General features: G+C 51.6%; 2 protein-coding genes across 2 annotated transcripts; one reads left to right on the top strand and one right to left on the bottom strand.

The window, feature by feature from the left end:
* Window positions 1–4,037: 4,037 nt before the first annotated feature.
* PSMB11 (proteasome subunit beta 11) lies at window positions 4,038–10,119 on the bottom strand. The gene is made up of 2 exons (XM_053360468.1): window positions 10,000–10,119; window positions 4,038–5,470 (listed from the first exon to the last, which is right to left on the bottom strand). The coding sequence occupies exons 1-2, from the start codon at window positions 10,117–10,119 to the stop codon at window positions 4,685–4,687; spliced, it is 906 nt and encodes a 301-aa protein (XP_053216443.1). The 3' UTR covers window positions 4,038–4,684.
* Window positions 10,120–11,507: 1,388 nt separating this feature from the next.
* PSMB5 (proteasome 20S subunit beta 5) lies at window positions 11,508–17,306 on the top strand. The gene is made up of 3 exons (XM_053363874.1): window positions 11,508–11,791; window positions 13,705–14,011; window positions 16,824–17,306. The coding sequence occupies exons 1-3, from the start codon at window positions 11,543–11,545 to the stop codon at window positions 17,120–17,122; spliced, it is 855 nt and encodes a 284-aa protein (XP_053219849.1). The 5' UTR covers window positions 11,508–11,542; the 3' UTR covers window positions 17,123–17,306.
* The last annotated feature ends 196 nt before the right edge of the window (window positions 17,307–17,502 follow it).

Raw genomic sequence — 17,502 nt, 5'->3', positions numbered from 1 at the left:
TTCAGGTTAAGAACGGACCTCCGGAACGAATTAAGTACTTAGCCCGAGGTACCACTGTACTCTTGTTTCTTAGGCCCTATCTGCACTATGCATTTAAAACCATGTTATGCCACTTTAAACAGCCAAAGAATCCTGGGAAATGGCATTCAAAGTCCTGCTTGATGGCTTCCCAGATGTGTCTGGTCTGCCACTGGCCGGAACAGGACCCTGACCTCGATGGGCCTTTAGGCTGATCCTACAAAGCTCCTCTCATGGACAACACTTTGTACGTTTAAAGTAAAGGTAAAGGGACCCCTGACCATTAGGTCCAGTCGTGGCCGACTCTGCGGTTGTGGCGATCATCTCGGTTTATCGGCCAAGGGAGCTTCCGGGTCCTGTGGCCAGCATGACTAAGCCGCTTCTGGCAAACCAGAGCAGCGCACCGGCCGTTTACCTTCCTGCCGGAGCGGTACCTATTTATCTACTTGCAATTTGACGTGCTTTTGAACTGCTAGGTTGGCAGGAGCTGGGACCGAGCAACGGGAGCTCACCCCGTCGCGGGGATTCGAACCGCCGACCTTCTCAGCAAGTCCTAGGCTCTGTGGTTTAACCCACAGCGCTACCCATGTCCCATACTTTGTACATTTAAGATCGTTGAATTGTATAGTGGGAATGCCCAATTCTACAACCCCACCAAACCACCCAGTACCTAGGAGAACTGACCGGAGGCTGGAAGTGTATCATCGTGGCACAAACTGACCAGCTCACAAGTGACTGGGCTCTGTAAAATAACTGATACCATCTATCAATAAGGATTCTGCATATATCACACCTGCAGGGAAAAATTACATGCTAAACACAAGCAAGCAAACAAAACACCCAGAGACAAATGACATTATGTTGCGGGAAATCTCTTTATTTCTTACTTCTTACAACTCTCTTTATTTCTCTTTATTTCTTATTTCTTACAACTTAAAAAGACGTTTCTCTTTGCTGTAGGTTAGGACTGCCATACATCTGGATTTTCCTGGACATTACTGGGATTTCAAAGGCAGAATTGACGTCCGGGGGCGGGGGCGGATTTCCGAAAGGTGGCGCTCAACAATTTTGGGGGTTTCCTTAAAAAAGCTCAACAATTTCAGGGTGTCCTGGTTTTTACTTTTTGAAATATGTCAACCCTACTGTAGGTTGGACGAACATTGGTAAGGCAACCAGGGTCCAGTTAAAGTTGGCCGCCACTATGATACAAAGACGAGTAATGATGAATGTTCAAGAGATGCCTGGCTCCCCACACACTCACAATATGGTTTTTACGGCAGCAGCGGGGAAAGGAAGGTGTGATACCTGACTGGTTTAGAAGAGAGGGGGATACATCAGCATCACTGAATAGCTGGTTGGAAAGCTGGGCAGTTCCTGGGTTCTCATCCCAGCATGGAGAAGGAATCTAGGTTCCGGAGGAGTTTTGAGACAGGTTTCATGTCAGTCCAAGGACTCTCTCGGGGTGGGATTGTGCTCCCGTGATTTGGTGCAGACAGAAGTGCCATCCTGGGCACTTCTGGGCTTGTCTGGGGCAGAAGGCCTGGAGGGTGGTAGTGGTACCCCTGGGCTGGAGGGAGCTGGGGCTCTGATTGCTTTTCTGGCTGCCAGTGTCTTTGTCTGTCGTTTAATTTATATGCAAATGAGGAGGGCGGGCCTGCCCCCTCTGTGCCCAGCACTACAAGAATATTAATTGCTTTCCAAGGGGAGTGCAGAGCTCAAGTGCAAACAGGCAGGCTCCTCTTCCTCCTCCAGTTCATCCCTGGCCACATCCACACGGCAGACTCCTTTTCCTGCTTTCTCATTCCTTCGCTTCCTCTCCCCTTGTCTGTATGCATCTGCAATCCCCTTTCCCCCCTTCACTCCTTTGATCCCCCCTCTTGTTCCTCCATTCATCTCCTCCATCTTGATCTCCACACTTGGCCCACTGTCCCTTTTCATTACTTAACAAGGCACATTCCCTTCCTCCTCCCCACCCCTCCTTGCATTGAGCCAATCAACTTTTACGATTAATTCTGCACTGCATTTTTTAATGGCATTCTACCTTCTGTTGTGTCTGGTACACACGCTGCTGTACACCGCCTTGATATTTTATGAGTGGGCGGCGTATATGAATATTTTAATAAAACGAAGGCTGGTTCCCGATGTTCTCCCTCCTTGGCCAGCCATCCATTCCAGGTCTGCCTGAGCTTGTGAGGCCAGCGCTAGCTCACTCGGCTACGAAACAGCCACTGCAGTGTAGTGGGCTAGGGTGTTAAGACCAGGACCTGGGAGACCAGGGTTCGAATCCCCACCTTGGGGAGGGAGGGGGGCTATCTCTCAGCCTAACCTACCTCGTAGGGTTGTCGTGAGGACTGCGGGGAGAGCTCCTTGAGGGAAAGGCAGGGTACAAAACCTAAAATAAAATAAAATTCTTCCTCTGCCTTTGCTCACTGGCACGGTTAACTTTCTCACTCCTTCGTTCTGCATCCCTCAGCCACCTCCTGCTTTCCTTGGCCTTCTCCTCAGGGCTCTCCGCATCCCTCCTCCACAATTCACCCACTGTCCCTTCTTCACTGCCTTGTTTCTCCCTCCTCTTTTCCCATTCCCTTGACGTTCTTTCCTCAATCCTTCCGCCCGTCTTTCTCTGCACTCCTCTCTCACCTCCCTATTCCCTTCGCTCCCTCCATTAATTCACAGGCCTCCTCCTCTCCCTTTCTGCATTCCTTTCGCATCACTTTCACACTCCTTCGCTCCGCCGTCGCCTCGCCCCTAACACCTTTCTCCCCAGACATTCATTCCCCTTCGCTTTCCCCTCTCGGCGCGCCCCCCAAACACGCTGCCTCTCTCTGCCTCCCTCCTTGCCTCTCCCTTCCCATCTGCACTCCTTCCCAGCCACTTTTTCATTCCTTCGCTCTCTTCTGCGCCTCAAGGTGCAGCCTCCACCCAGGCGTGAAACAGCTAAAGTGCTGATAATTGGCGCCCCCCTCCCCCGCGGCGCTTGCTAATGGACTGGCACCCCGTGGCGCGAGAGCGCTGATGGACAGGCCCGGGCGCCCCCCACCCCGCCCCGCAGAGGGCCACGTGGGGAGGAGAGGAGAGGGGGAACAGGAGCCAAGGCAAGATGGGGGTGGGAGGGAGCGGGGAAAGACGGGAGGCAGAAATAATGAAAGAGGGATGGAAAGAATCGGAGGGCGGGCTGGAGAAGATGGAACGAGGCGGCAGCAGCACGAGAATGGAGAAAGCTATGGGCCCAGGAAGAAAAGGGGGCAGGCGCCGCCGGGGAGGGAGCGCGGAGAAGGAGGGGACGTGGGGATCCGGGTGATGGATAGAAGGAGAAAGGGGCAGATGGCGAAGAGAAGGGGAAGGTGGAGCAGCGGCAGGAGGCAGACGGATCGGGAGCGACAGGGCGAGGCAGGAGGGGCGCGGAAGTGGGCCATCCGCCAGCACCGCAGCCGCGGCCGGGAGATGCCAATTAAGATAAGGGCGCACAATGGCGCGGCGTCCCCAGAACGCGCCGGGCCTAGCAAGGAGCTGTGTTTACGCGGCTGTTTTATTGGGGGTGGGGCAGCCGCTAGGGGGCGCTTTAGGGACCCGGGGGCCGCGATCCGGCCCGCGGCGCGTTGCTGCCGAAGGTTCGATCGCCGTCCTCCTCCTCCTCTCTCGGCGGAGCTGTTTTCTCCCCAGCAGCAGCAGCCGGGGAGATGGAGAGGCGCGATAAGGGAGAAGGAGGCTGCGCTCCCGGCGGCGTCGGCGGCAGACAATGCTGTTGGAGGGCGGCGGCGGGGGGAGTGTAATGAGATGACGGGCGGCGGCGACGCGGGCCGGGCAAGAAGGACATTGAAGCGGGGAGATGGCAGCAAGATACGAGGAGGCGGCGGCGAGACGGCAGAGATAACAGCGCCTATCTGTCACCGTCGCCGGGACACGTTCCGCAGCGCGGCGGATGGAGGAGGAGATGAGGCGATGAAAGGCGCCGGCCAGCGGACGCCCCCCATTTATTTTCTCAAACAATGGAGCAGGTCCCCCTTGGTTCCGGCTGCGTCTGGTTTTTTCCCTCCAAGGCAGGAGGGTGAACATGTTTGGTTCATCCAAGGAGACTCGCAGGTTATTCCGACCCAGTTGCACAAACATGAGTCCAGGCCTGGGAGGGTTCCTAGGCGCCATCCTGGCCGGTCCAAAAGGATCCTGGGCGTCATTTCAGCCTCCACAGATCAGTTCCATACATCAGAACCAGCAGAGTCCGTTCCATACTGGTTTACACTGGCCCAAGGCTCCCCCCGCCGCCCCACATCTAATGTACGCTGCGCTACCATCTGCTCCGTAATTGGCCCTATGCTAAATCAAGCTGTTTTTTAATAAGCCACGCTGATTGCTTTTCACCATATTTGTGAATTATTTGGGGTTCTGATTCGCCGTTTGTAGAAATAAGCGATTGGTTTCCCTCTCCGCTAAGCATCTTGCTGCTACAATATTGTCCCTATGTTGGGTTTGCACTGGTCCAAGCTGCCATCTTTGCAGCTTTGGGGTGGGTTTAGGAAAAAAAAAAATTTAGTCCACTTCCGCTCCCTATTTTACAACCTGTGCTTTGTTTTCTCTGCACCGCTTTGCTGAAATGAATGGTTTCTGAATCTGGGTTATGGCTGCTTCTTGCTGAGACCGACAGACCCGTCCCGTTTTAGGCTGGTATCTAGTCAATTCCACGGTGCCTTTCTTTAGTGTCGCCCTCTCCGTCGCCCAGTGGCCCCAATCCCCGATAGACCTGGCTGAGATCTTCCCGGGAGACGCACACCCAGCCGCTTGGCCGCACGTGGTAGAGGTCCACGTTCCCCCCAGAGTAGGCATCTCGGTGGGCTGCATGAGCCACAGCCTGGCGGGCCAGCATGAAAGCCTCGTCACGTGGCAGGTCGAAGCGGTATGAGCCGTCCATCACCCCGTAGGCATAGGGAGAACCAGAGCCCACTGCGAAAATGTCTCCTTGGAGGCACGTGCCATCGCTGTAGACGTAGCGCAGAGCAGGCCCGCCGTCGTCCCAGCCGCACAGCACGGTGGCCACGCACAGGTCCTTGTGGCGGCAGCCCCGCAAGAGGAAAGCCAGCAGCTTGGCGGCCCCTGCCACGCTGACCTGGCGCCCGCCATGGAGCTGCCTCAGGCGCAGGGAGCACCGCAGCAGGCGCAACCAGGAGGCGCAGTCGGCCGATGTCCCAGACGTGGTTGCTAGAAGATGGCGGTGGAGGGTCATGACCTTGCGGGCCGACGGATCAGACACGAGGTTCCCGCTCGAAGCGCGGGTGTCCGCTGCCACCACCACCCCATGGCTGCAGCGGAAGGCCAGCGTGGTGGTGCCGTGGGACAGCGGAAACGGCAGGGGCGCCACTCTCCTGCTTGGGGGTGGCAGGGGCCAGCTGGGGGCCTGCGGCGGGAGGTCCAGGCCCAGGACGCTCTGGAGAGCCATTTGGGAAGGGTTCAGGAAAGACTGGGAGAAGAGAGCTTATAAAAGGGAGGGGGCCTACATTCCGGGAAGGATCAGATAGAGGATTGGGGCGGGGCTGGAGACAAGGTGAGATGGGTCAGGTAAAGCTGCATGTTTAACGGTGGGGAAAGGAGGGTGACGAAAAGCTTCAGGAAGCATCTTCTATGTGACAGGCTCTGACCTGTTTTTTGACACTATTTTCCTTTTTTATTTTAGTCTAAAGGCAGGTGGGAGAAGCATCCTTCGTTTATGAGCAGTGGATTCTATTGTATTCAGTTTGGCAGGCTCCCAAGCCTGTGTCTAAGACTGCAGCCTAAGAGGCAGGTGTGCGAGTACTTCATAATGGGGTTGAAACAGTGAGTGGTGAATGATGCGGCAAGAAAAGCTGGGTCTCATTCACACCCCGTGGTGCGTCTTCTTCATTTATTTGTTAAATTTGTATACTGCCCTTCCTCCGAAGAACTTGGGGCAGTTCACAACATGAACATACAAAACGAAAACGCAAAAAAAACGTAACGAGCAAGAACAAACCCATAACCCTACCTTCCACAAAGAAGGCCTAGTTCTTTGTGGCCCAAGGCCCGGTTGAAGAGGAACATTTTCGCCTGTCACCTAAAGGTGTATAATGATGGTGCCAGGTAAGCCTCCCTGGGGAGAGCGTCCCACAAATGGGGAGCCACCACAGAAAAGGCCCATTCACGTGTTGCCTCCCTCTGGACCTCTTGTGGAGAATGCACATGACGAAGGGCCTCAGATGGTGATCTCAGATCCCAGGTAGGTTCATATGGAGAGAGGTGGTCCTTGAGGTGTTGAGGTCCTGAGCTATTTTAAGATTTTATCGGTCAAAATCAACACTTTGAATTGGGCCTGGAAACTAATTGGCAGCCAGTGCAGTTGGGCCAGGATTGGCATTACAGTGGTACCTTGGGTTAAGAACTTAAATTCTTTCTGGAGGTCCGTTCTTAACCTGAAGCAAAGTTCTTAACCCGAGGTACTATTTCTGGGTTAGCGGAGTCTGTAACCTGAAATGTCTGTAACCCGAGGTACCACTGTATACGCTCAAAACATCTTGCCCTGGTGAGCAATCTAGCAGCTGAATTTTGCACCAGGTGAAGTTTTTGAACCATCTTCAGAGACAGCCCTACGTGTAATGCATACAGTGATATAACCTAGAGGTTACTAGAGCCTAGATAACATAGTAAGTTAGTGAGTGACCTCCTCTGTCCCAGGGTTGTTCCTTCTCCCGTCTCTTGGGCCCCCAGAGAGACCGAAGAATGCCCTAGACTTGAGTCAGAGTATTTGTCCATCTAGCCCAGGATAAGCCTACGCTGACTGGGTGTAGAAGAAGAAGAGTTTGGATTTGATATCCCGTTTTATCACTACCCGAAGGAGTCTCAAAGCAGCTAACATTCTCCTTTCCCTTCCTCCCCCACAACAAACACTCTGTGAGGTGAGTGAGGCTGAGAGACTTCAGAGAAGTGTGACTAGCCCAAGGTCACCCAGCAGCTGCATGTGGAGGAGCGGAGACGCGAACCCGGTTCCCCAGATTAGGAGTCTACTGCTCTTAACCACTACACCACACTGGCTCTCTGTATTTTATTTACTCTTCTTTCTTGCATTGACAACCCATCTTCTCCAAGGAGCTCGAGGTGGTGTGCGTGGTCCCTCCCCCTCCCTCCACATTCAATCCCCGCAAACGACCCGTTCGCCAGGGTGAGGCAGTTGCCTCAGGTGGAGACAGCCGAGAGGGCTGGCAAATCCAGGCCCCCAAGGAGTGTGCTATTCTCCCCCTCCTGCAAAGAGCAGGGCCACCACCTGCTCCTCTCTAGCCTCCCATCCCCCTCAGCATGCCAGAGCTTCCCCAGGCCATTTCCAGTTGCTTCAGGTGGTGTGTTTGTACATGCCATTTTCTGTTCTCCCTCAAGTGGCAACATTTATTGAGCCAGCCTTGGGAGGTCGTTAGGCAATGAAGCAATGGCTTCATGGTCAAGCAGGGTGTTGGATTCTGGTCTCCCAGGGCCTAGTCTGACACACTCGCCCATCACACACTGGGTTTCAGGCATGGAGTTTCTCAGGCCTACCTGGAGATGTGGTGACTTTAGCCTGGGACCATCTCCTTTCTTCACAAGGAGAACTTCCCATATACTTTGGCATCAAGGTCCCTCTTTTTGTAAAGCAACCACCACAACAAAACCTCACTACACCCAGAGCCATCACAATCGAGTGAAGGTGTTGTTGTTACCCCAAGCGTTTGGGTCGGGGGCCGAGCGGAAGCCCGGTCAGACCAATAAAGCACGTTTCACCCTTGCCGCATCCCCAGTGCCACGTCAAAGGCAGAAGCGATGGGGTTCTTTCTTGGCAGAGGCTGCAGTTGCTTTTGTGTTTGGCTCCTGGGAAGCTGCTTTAGGACAGTCTCTGAGAGAGCAAACTGGCAGCTGGAATTATACAACCAGACACATCAAATATGCTTTTGCTGCTTGCAATTTAGCTCATAATAAATATTGCTTCGTTTCCTCGTCTCCACCAGTTATTGGCAAGGATGGCCCATCAGCGCAAAACAGGCATTGACCAACTCAGCTTCGATTAGGTAGCCCATCGTGCAGCCCAGACACCTTGGCCTAGCGAAAGTGGGGCCCTGAGCCAAACTGGTCCCCAGCACCGAGAGGGTTACCTCTCCTTTCCCTCCCGCCCTGACCTACAAGAGACGCTGCCCTGTCAGCATCCGTCACCCTCAAATGCGTCCTTCCGCGTGCTCCACCGAAACGTGATGCCGAGTCCCCCAGCAGCATCCACCTAGCGCTTGGGGGGCTGGGGGAAGTGAGTGGGGGAATGTGGGAGCCAGGAGGGAATGGGAGGTGTGTGTGAAGAAGACCCTCAAAGGGCAGTCCTGGTTGTGATCCAGTTACATGGTGATGGGGTAATCCTGTACACTCTGTCACCAGGCCTTGCACTAATGGCTCCTCTCCGCTTTCTCTCCAGAAATGCCTTGACCTTTGCCGAGGGGGTCACACTTAGCTCAGTGATAGTCAAGACCTCTGGATGATCCTGCTATGGGTAGCAACTGCAGAATGCTGCCTTATGCTAATTCAGACAGTTGGTCTGCCTAGCTCAGTATGGCCTGGCAAGATTTTGGGCAGCCCTAACAGGAGATGCCATTGGGGACAGAATCAGAGCCCTCCTGCATGCAAAACATCTTAGAGAAAGATGTGCTGAAAGAGGGAGTGCAGGCGGTTTGGCTTTTTTGGGGGGACGTCCCCTGCCCTCCAAGACCAAAACAGTTGGCTTCAGCGCCGTTAAAGGTGTACAAAGCAAACAGGCATTTCCAGAAGAAAAGAGCAGGACGAGAGACACCCATGTTAATGGGAAACAGAAGTTCCTTTTCAGAAGATGTTTAGTGCTTACGCTGCATTAATGGGAGGCAGAGCATTTATCACTGGAACTATCAGAGGAGTACAATCCGGAGAACTTAACTGCAGCAGAAAAGGTAAGTGTGAATGCATTCCGAACTTGGCACGGGGTGTGTGCGTGTGTGTGTGTGTGTGTGTGTGTGTGTGTGTGGTAAATTCAAGTCACAGCTAAGTTTATAAAATTATGTCTGCTATGGAGAAAGTGGACAGAGAACAGTTTTTATCCCTCTGTCGTAACTCTAGGACTCATGGGCGTTCAATGAAGCTGAATGTTGGAAGGTTCAGGATAGGTACGATAATCGCTACAATACGATAATCTTTATTGTCATTGTCCCTTATAGAACAATGAAATTGAAAAATCTACATCAGACATTCAGAACCCAACAAGCCTGCTATCCCAGCTATCCCAACCTGGTTAGCCCCCTAAAAACTCTGATACTCCCATACAGACTCCTTACAATGCGTTTAAAACCAAAATCACATTTGGGTAGAAACTGTTTCCTAGTCTTTATAACCCTGTACCTTCTTCCAGAAGGCAGAAGCTGAAAGAAATCATTTCCGGGGTGCGCTATCTCTGCTGCTTTCTTATGGCACCTGGAAGCATAGATTTGATCCAAGGTGGGAAGAGTGCACCCAATTATTCTCTCCACAGTCTTTACAACCCTGGACAGCATTGTTTTTCCCCTGACCGTGCAGTAAAAGGAAGAACTTCTCCATGTAATGCAGAGTTGAACTATGGGACCTGCTGCCACTGGGATCAGTGATGACCACCAACGTGGCTTTAAAAGAGGATTAGACGAATTCCTGGGGGAGAGGGTCATCGATGGCTACTAGCCCTCATGGCTATGCTCTACCTCCATGGCTGCTCCTGAATACCAGCTGCTGCAAACCACAGGAGCAGAGAGAGCTATTGCACGCAGGCCCCGCTTGTGGGTTTCCCAATTGGGCATCTGGTTGGCCACTGTGAGAAGAGGGTGCTGAACTAGACGGGCCTTTGGCTCAGTCCAGCTGGCTCTTCTTGCATTCCTCTGGGCTTTAGCAGGCAGCTGCCAGGGACCACGGATACAGGCTTGGAGTTTTCCCTTTCCACTACCTGAAGCAAAAAGGCTGAGCCAGCTACCCTACTGGCTTAGGCAGCTGCTGGGGCACGAGGGATGGTAGAAGGGAATCCTGTCTCCGTTCATCAGCATCCTTCAAGTGCTGTGCAATGGCACGGCATTCAGGCTCGCTGGAGAGCAGTGCCATCTCTAGGAAGCACATGTGTAAATGCATACGCTTTCACCCCACCCCACCCCGATGGTGCCAGGGAGAAGGTGAAGAGGCTGATACCAAAGATGTGGGGATACTGGCTGCTTCCTGATCATTCCAGTCAAAGCTTCTGCCAGTGCAGGGTGCTGTGGTTCTGTATGGTGATGGGAACTGCCTATCGTCAACATAGGACACTAGTGTTAAAAGACTTGTACCGGCTTCCTATCAAAGTTGTTGAATTAGTGTATAAAGCCCTGAATAACTTCAATGACTGCATCAGTGAGGCGGGGGGGGGGGCTTGTCGACTGGGCAGCCCAGGACCTCTAGACACACTGACCATGCTGGCTGGGGTTGATTGAAGTTGTACTCCAGAGGGCACCATGTAAGCTATTCCTGCACTAGATGTTAGTCTGTCACCATCCCTGCTGAGTTTCAGGTGCCTGGTTAAAATTGTTTTATTTCAGGAAGCCTTTGCAACATGACTGCGTCTTTGAAGTTTTACATTTTCTGATGCTTTAGGTTTATTTTTTAAAATTTATGAGGTTAAATTCATTCTTTACATTCTGTTTGTTTTTGTCATTTTATTGTTATAAGCTGCTTTGGGACCTAGATGGTGAAAAGCTGTAAATTTAATAATAATAATAATAACAACAGTTCAGAAGAAGAGCGCTACACTTGCACGTGAGTCTTTAACCCCTATTTTTCGCACTTGCAAAGATCAGACACTTCAGGGTACTTGAATTCTGCTTCTGGATTCCCCAGCTACTACTGTCCAATCATGAATGAGGGGCTATCTTGTTTACTTCTTTTAGCCCAGTATTTGTTGTTGGCCTCCAGGCCACCATGTGGCAGTGAGTTCCATAGGAAACGAAACTTGCACATCGTGCACCGTACAAGGAAAACTCGTTTCCTTTGCTTTGCTTCATCCTTGTCCTAGAATCCTAGAATTGTAGAGTTGGAAGGGACCTTTTGGGTCATCTAGTCCAACCCCTAACATCACTAGTTGCTCAGAATGTAAAGTGATAAAAGCGCTCGTCCTTTCCCATCCCCAAACGACATCCCTCCCCCCCCCCACCTCCCAGGAAATGAAGACGGTGACTGACACATTTCCCTTCCCTTGACCTATTTGCTTTCGCCGGGGCAACCGGTCTCTCAGGTCTAGCCTTGCCCTCACCTAAGATGGCGCCCGGCCTTTTATTCGTACCAGCAAGCCTCAGGCAACGGCGCTGCCCCCTCACTAAAAATGGCGAAGCCAACCTCTCACGCGCAACGTGAAATGAGAACGAGACCGCAACCAAGATGGCGCCCGCCGCTTGCTTATAGGCGTCCGGCTCCAGCGAGCTCTGCCCACACCAAACATGGCGCCCGGAGCCTATATAGGCTGTAGGCCCTGAGTCACGGTGACTAGCCCTTATCCAAGATGGCGCTGGCCAGCCTGCTGGAGCCGCAGCTGCCCGTGAACAGGGCCGGGTTCTTCGGTTTCGGGGCCGGCAACGAGTTCCGACTCCCCGCGCTCGGCACCTGCGGTGGGGGCGGCCATGGGGCGGAGGCCCAGGCCTCGGGGATGCCCCTGCTTCTGGCGGCCCCTGGTCCCGGCCTGGACCGAGGCACCGCCGCGGGGGATGCCAAGATCGAGCTGCTGCACGGCACCACCACCCTGGCCTTCAAGGTGGGCGGCGGGGAGTGGGGGACACGCCCCTTTGGGGGCTGAGAGGGGGCGCTTTGGGTGCGAGTGGGGGGGGTTTGGATGCATCGCTTTGGGGGGTGAGCCCTACTTGGAGAAGACTCATTGAGGCGAATGAGTTGGGTCCTCTCTTGAGTACGGCCAGCATTGGACTACAAACCATCGTTTTGAAACCTTTATATTGTTTGCTCAAAGCTGCTCTTCGCTGTTTTTATTATTTGCACGTGGAAGGCAAAGTGGAGTAGGACCCGGGAGACCAGGGTTCGAATCCCCACTCAGCCATGAAGCCCCCCTGGGTGACCTTAGACCAGTCACCATCTCTCAGCCTCACAGGGTGGTGGGTGCTTGTTGTGAGTTCGTTCTGGGCTTTTTCGTTCCTGTTTTTATGATGTAATTTGTGTTTTGATACTGTGTTTTTATGATTGTGAGTCTCCATGAGATTTGTGGATGAAGGGTGGTATACAAATGTAATAAATAATATTGATAATTGTTTGTTTGTTTGTTTAATTAATTAAATTTATATACCACTCTTCATCTGAGGATCACAAGGTGGTTTACAGAGCAAGTGGTGCGGAATGTTAATGACTTAAAAAATATATGCTCTCCTGGGAGTAGGGATGACAAGGAAAATATCTGGCTGGTGGTGGCTGTAGTTAGTTGGGGGTAGCGAATAAGAGGCCTGAGTCGAGTGTTCAGATACAGTGGTGCCTCGCAAGACGAACGCCTCGCAAGACGAAAGAGTTTTCCGTTTTGGAGGTGCTTCGCAAAACGAATTTCCCTATGGGCTTGCTTCGCAAGAAGAAAGCCCATAGGGAAATCTCCGCCGGCCTTCAGAAGAAGTCCTGGACCTCTTCTGAAGGCCGGCGGGGGGCAAAAGTCTTTGCTCCCCCCGCCTGCCTTCCCGGGACAGCGGAGACTTCTCCGCTGTCCCGGGGAGATCTGAAAATGCTGGCGGGCGGCAGCGAATGCTGCCCTGCCGCCCGCCAGCATTTTAAAAGCCCCCGGGACAGCGGAGAAGTCTCCGCTGTCCTGGGGGCTTTTAAAATGCTGGCAGTCGGGAGGAAAGCCCTCCTGTCCCCGGAGCTTGCGGGGTGGGAGGTGGGGAGGGCTTTTCTTCCCACCGCCAGCCTTCAGAACAGCCTTCTGAAGGCTGGCGGTGGGAAGAAAAGTCCTTCTCCCCCCCCCCCCCAGCCTTCAGAAGAGGTCGGGGGACAGACTGTCCCTGGACCTGGTCTGAAGGCGGTTTCCATAGGAACGCATTGATTGATTTTCAATGCATTCCTATGGGAAACCGTGCTTCGCAAGACGAAAAACTCGCAAGAAGAAAAAACTTGCGGAACGAATTAATTTCGTCTTGCGAGGCACCACTGTATGTGCAAAGGATACTGGAGTCCATATTGGGATAGGTTGGTTCAGTTGGGGGCATAGGAAATTGGGAAGTGGAAGGCACACTTTGTAGAGAGGGATTCACTTGAAGGAAAGGCTTCAGGAAACGGAAGACCTGAGAAGGTGGGCAAAGGGTGGCATTGTCTTCAAAAGTCACTTTGAGATTATCACCTGAGTTTTCCAGAATAGAACTAATGGGCTTTTGATGTCTTGTGGGCACTTCTGAGGGAGAGGGATACTGGCCTCACAAACCCTGGTGTTCTTTTGGACTGGTGATTCAGGTTGAGACAGAGGTAGGCTGCTTTGGCAAATCCCAAACTGGATTGGCAGGTGAATGTTGCCTCAGGATGGTATCTTATCACCTGGACTATGTAATAGGGTGTGAGGAACCCTCTTGCATTGGTGCCTTCAAGCAGGGTGGGCACACTTTGGATTGCCATTCATTCTGGTTGTGTGTATCCTTTGTGGTTTGTTCATCATGATCTTGACCTCTTGATTCCTTGATCCTCCAGTTTCAGCATGGTGTGATAGTGGCCGTGGATTCCCGGGCAACAGCAGGTGTCTACATTGCTTCTCAGACGGTCAAGAAGGTCATCGAGATTAACCCTTACCTGCTGGGCACCATGGCTGGTGGTGCAGCCGATTGCAGCTTCTGGGAGCGGCTGCTGGCACGGCAGTGTCGCATCTATGAACTCCGCAACAAGGAGCAGATATCGGTGGCTGCTGCCTCGAAGCTGTTGGCCAACATGGTGTATCAGTACAAGGGAATGGGGCTCTCTATGGGTACCATGATCTGTGGCTGGGACAAGCGAGGGCCAGGTGAGGACACCACATTTTTCTTGGGGGGGGGGCTTTCATAAGATTTAAATGTCCTCCCCACTTCCCTATCTTACTAAATTCTAACCAGATTTAGCCTTTGTGCTATTTCTCTTGATCATGCCTGTACCCACACCTGTGTTCTGGTGACTCCACAATCCTTGTCTGTATTTAAATTGGCATTTGCTGTGGGAAGTGCTATACAGGTGGTGATATACCCATTGTGTGATGTTCCTGAATGCACATATATATTTTTATCTGGCACCCTGGGCTCCTTTGGGAGAAAGGGCAGGATAAAAAAAAAATGATGGTTAAGATTACCTTTCTGGGGTCCAGTGTCCTTGTGTTCCTGCTTTCTTCACTTAAAACTACCTTCTGAGACTCCCCAACCTTTACATTTGCATTGGTTTAGGACTAATTAAGGCTGTACCCCTACCTCACATGCTGTCCGAGTTTTGGGTTGGGTTTTCTGACATTGCATTTTGACACTGGGAAAAGAACATGCACTGGTTCTGAATTCTGCTGTGCATCTCAAGTGATACTTTGGCTCCTGCTCTCTCTAGCTCGCTTTTGTTTGTTTCTACTTCCTTGGGAAACTACAGCACGTTAATACTCTTTATAGTGTTCAATTCTGTAGGGAGGTCGAGCCAGTAACATAGGAAACATACTGCCCTGCTAGCTGGATTAAAAGGTATCTGGAAGATACCTGGATAATTTACAGTCACACCTCGGGTTACAGCCGCTTCAGGTTGCGTTTTTTCGGGTTACGCACCCGCTGAAACCCAGAAGTACCGAAACGGGTTACTTCTGGGTTTCGGCAGTCGCATATGCGCAGAAGTGCTAAACTGTGCTTTGCACATGCGCAGAAGTGCTGAATCGCAATCTGCATCTGTGCAGACGCGCCATTGCGGGTTGCGAACGCTGCAGGTTGCAAACGTGTATCTCACACGGATCACGTTCACAACCCGCGTGTCCACTGTATTGGAGAAGTGACTGATTAACTTGCTAGTGGTGAGGTTATTATAGTTTACGAATTAAGTATATTATTTTATATCATGCTTTCTTCCATCTTGAAACTTAGATGATGCATGTAGGGCTCACAAGGGGTCTCCCATTCAGGCACAGATCAGACCCCAACCTATTTAGCTTCTGCAGGGCTGCTGCTAGAAACTCTTGCAAAGTCTCTGGCTGTGTAAAAATGTGTCTAGAAGCAAAGGTGGTTGTGCCTCCAGGTTGAATATGCTAACTAGGGAGGTGGTATCTCCAGGTAGAGTGTGCTTGGTACAGCCATTGTTGCTTTGGTACAGCTAGCTGTGCCATGCACATGGGTTTTACTAAACGTTCCCCTACCTGGTTCCCTCCAGATATTTTAGTCCACAGCTGTGCTGTCTGGCACTGATGGGAGCAGTGGTCCAAGAATTCTGGAGGATACCAGGTTGTACTAAGTTGACTGGGCTTGCATTTGTAAGTAGGAAGATTCCCACAATCCCCACATAGATGGTTGGTACCCAGTACTTGTTGCCCATGAAGGCCTTCCTCTGGAAGCACTTGGTTGCACTAGCGTAGAATCACAGTGATGTGATCATATTTAAAATGGTTTTGTCTACTTTTAATATTTGTATAGCAGACCATTGGGCCAGCTTGGCTGCTCTCCTGAGAAAAAATCCAAAGAATTTACACGGGCTCTGCACATTTTTAATTTCCTCAGTGTTTGCACTTACTAGTCCCTTTGATAAATCCCTTTCTCATATGTTTATTTGTTACATCCTGTCTTTCCATGTGGAATACCCAATATGTCTAAATATGGTTGGGGCTGAGAGAAGCTGCAGTCTTTGGTTCCCCTGAAATCAGTGATAATTTGCATCCATGTATGCAAAGGACTAGGATATAAACCTTTCTGTATGCCTTTATTCCTCTGACTTAGGCATGAGGATCTTGTTCCATATTCTACATCATATTCTACCCTTTCCGTCACCAAGGCTGTGCTCTCAGTGCAACCCCCCCCCCACTTCTTTCTAAATCAGTGCCTACAGTTTCAGGATATCCTAAAATACCTCTTCATTTAACATTCCCCAAAGGATTCCGTCCCCCACCTAAACACTTAAAAGCACATTCTTCCCAGGACCACCTTTCCCCTCCAGGTGTTGGACTGCAACTTCCACCATCCCTGACCATAGGCTATGCTTGCTGGAGCTGATGGGAGTTGGAGGCCAGCAACATTTGGAGGGCTACAGGTTCCCTATTTCTGGTGTAGGATACAGGACACATAGCTGTGTGTTGCAGCTCTTTTTATAGCAAGGGAAACCCCAGTGTTTTCATTGTGAAGATATCTGTGTAGCTTGTTCCATCAGGATGGGAAACTGATCTTGAAGAATTAATCCTTTTGGGTTTTGTCAACGGTCCAGGAAGGCTGATTAGAGCAGGGAATACTGGGCAGAAGATGCCTGGAGCTGTGGCCAAGTTTATTCTTGAGCTTGGAACAAAATGCATAGCTATAGCTCCTCCCAATAAACATACCCCCCCAGCATTCCAGTTGCCACATTTCCTTTGGATGTTGCATAGCCCCATGTTGGGACACATGCAGCAGCATCAGGAACTGTAGCGCTTGGGTGTTGAAACTTGGAGAGGGTTGCTGGAAGAAGCTCAGAGGGCTGAATGCTCCCTTCCATCAACCTGTTTAAAAACACGGTATAGGAATTGAGATCATTTTTGGAGGGGAGAAGGGTGTGCAAGGCAACCTTTGGTGCTGATACGATAATTGTAATGATTTTGTGAAAAGCCCCAGTAACACAAACTTCCCCGCCCTGCCTTTCAGGCCTTTATTACGTGGACAGTGAAGGGAACCGCATCTCGGGCAAAGTTTTCTCGGTGGGCTCCGGTTCTGTCTACGCCTACGGAGTGATGGACCGTGGCTACTCTAACGATCTCACCGTCGAAGAAGCCTGCGATCTGGCCCGTCGCGCCATCTACCAGGCTACATACCGCGATGCCTACTCTGGGGGCACAGTCAACCTCTACCACGTACGCCAGGATGGCTGGGTCCGTGTCTCCAGCGACGACGTGTCCAAACTCCATGAATTATATAATGACAAAGCCACAGAAACAGTAGCTTGAGATGATGGACTTTGGGAGAAAGCTGGGGTGCTGATTTGGGGTCTTTTAAGGGTTGTTGGCCGGAGGAAGGGCGGGACTCACAGATGCTGCTGTCTGGGAAGATGTCTCATGCTTGTAACCCATGTTTCATGTAGTATTTGGTTTTTTTTCCTTGTTCAGAATTAAACTTCTGCTGTCCAAACTGTTTTTTGTCTTCACTTGAAAAACGAGAGTGGGCAAGGGAAATCTTGGCTACTCCAGTCCCGTCGGAGGTGTGTTGTTGGCTTAGGATTCCTGCCAACAGAGGGATGCCTTGGAGGGGCAAACATGCTGGCTGCCTCTGTGGGCATTAGTGATTGGGCACAGGAGGTGGGAGATAAATGTCTCTTGAAATTCATTGT

The sequence above is a fragment of the Podarcis raffonei genome, chromosome 13 (assembly GCF_027172205.1).
Source record: "Podarcis raffonei isolate rPodRaf1 chromosome 13, rPodRaf1.pri, whole genome shotgun sequence".
Lineage (NCBI taxonomy): Eukaryota > Metazoa > Chordata > Lepidosauria > Squamata > Lacertidae > Podarcis > Podarcis raffonei.
Note: the sequence above shows the minus strand (reverse complement) of the source record. Positions and strands in the feature narration are given on the sequence as shown.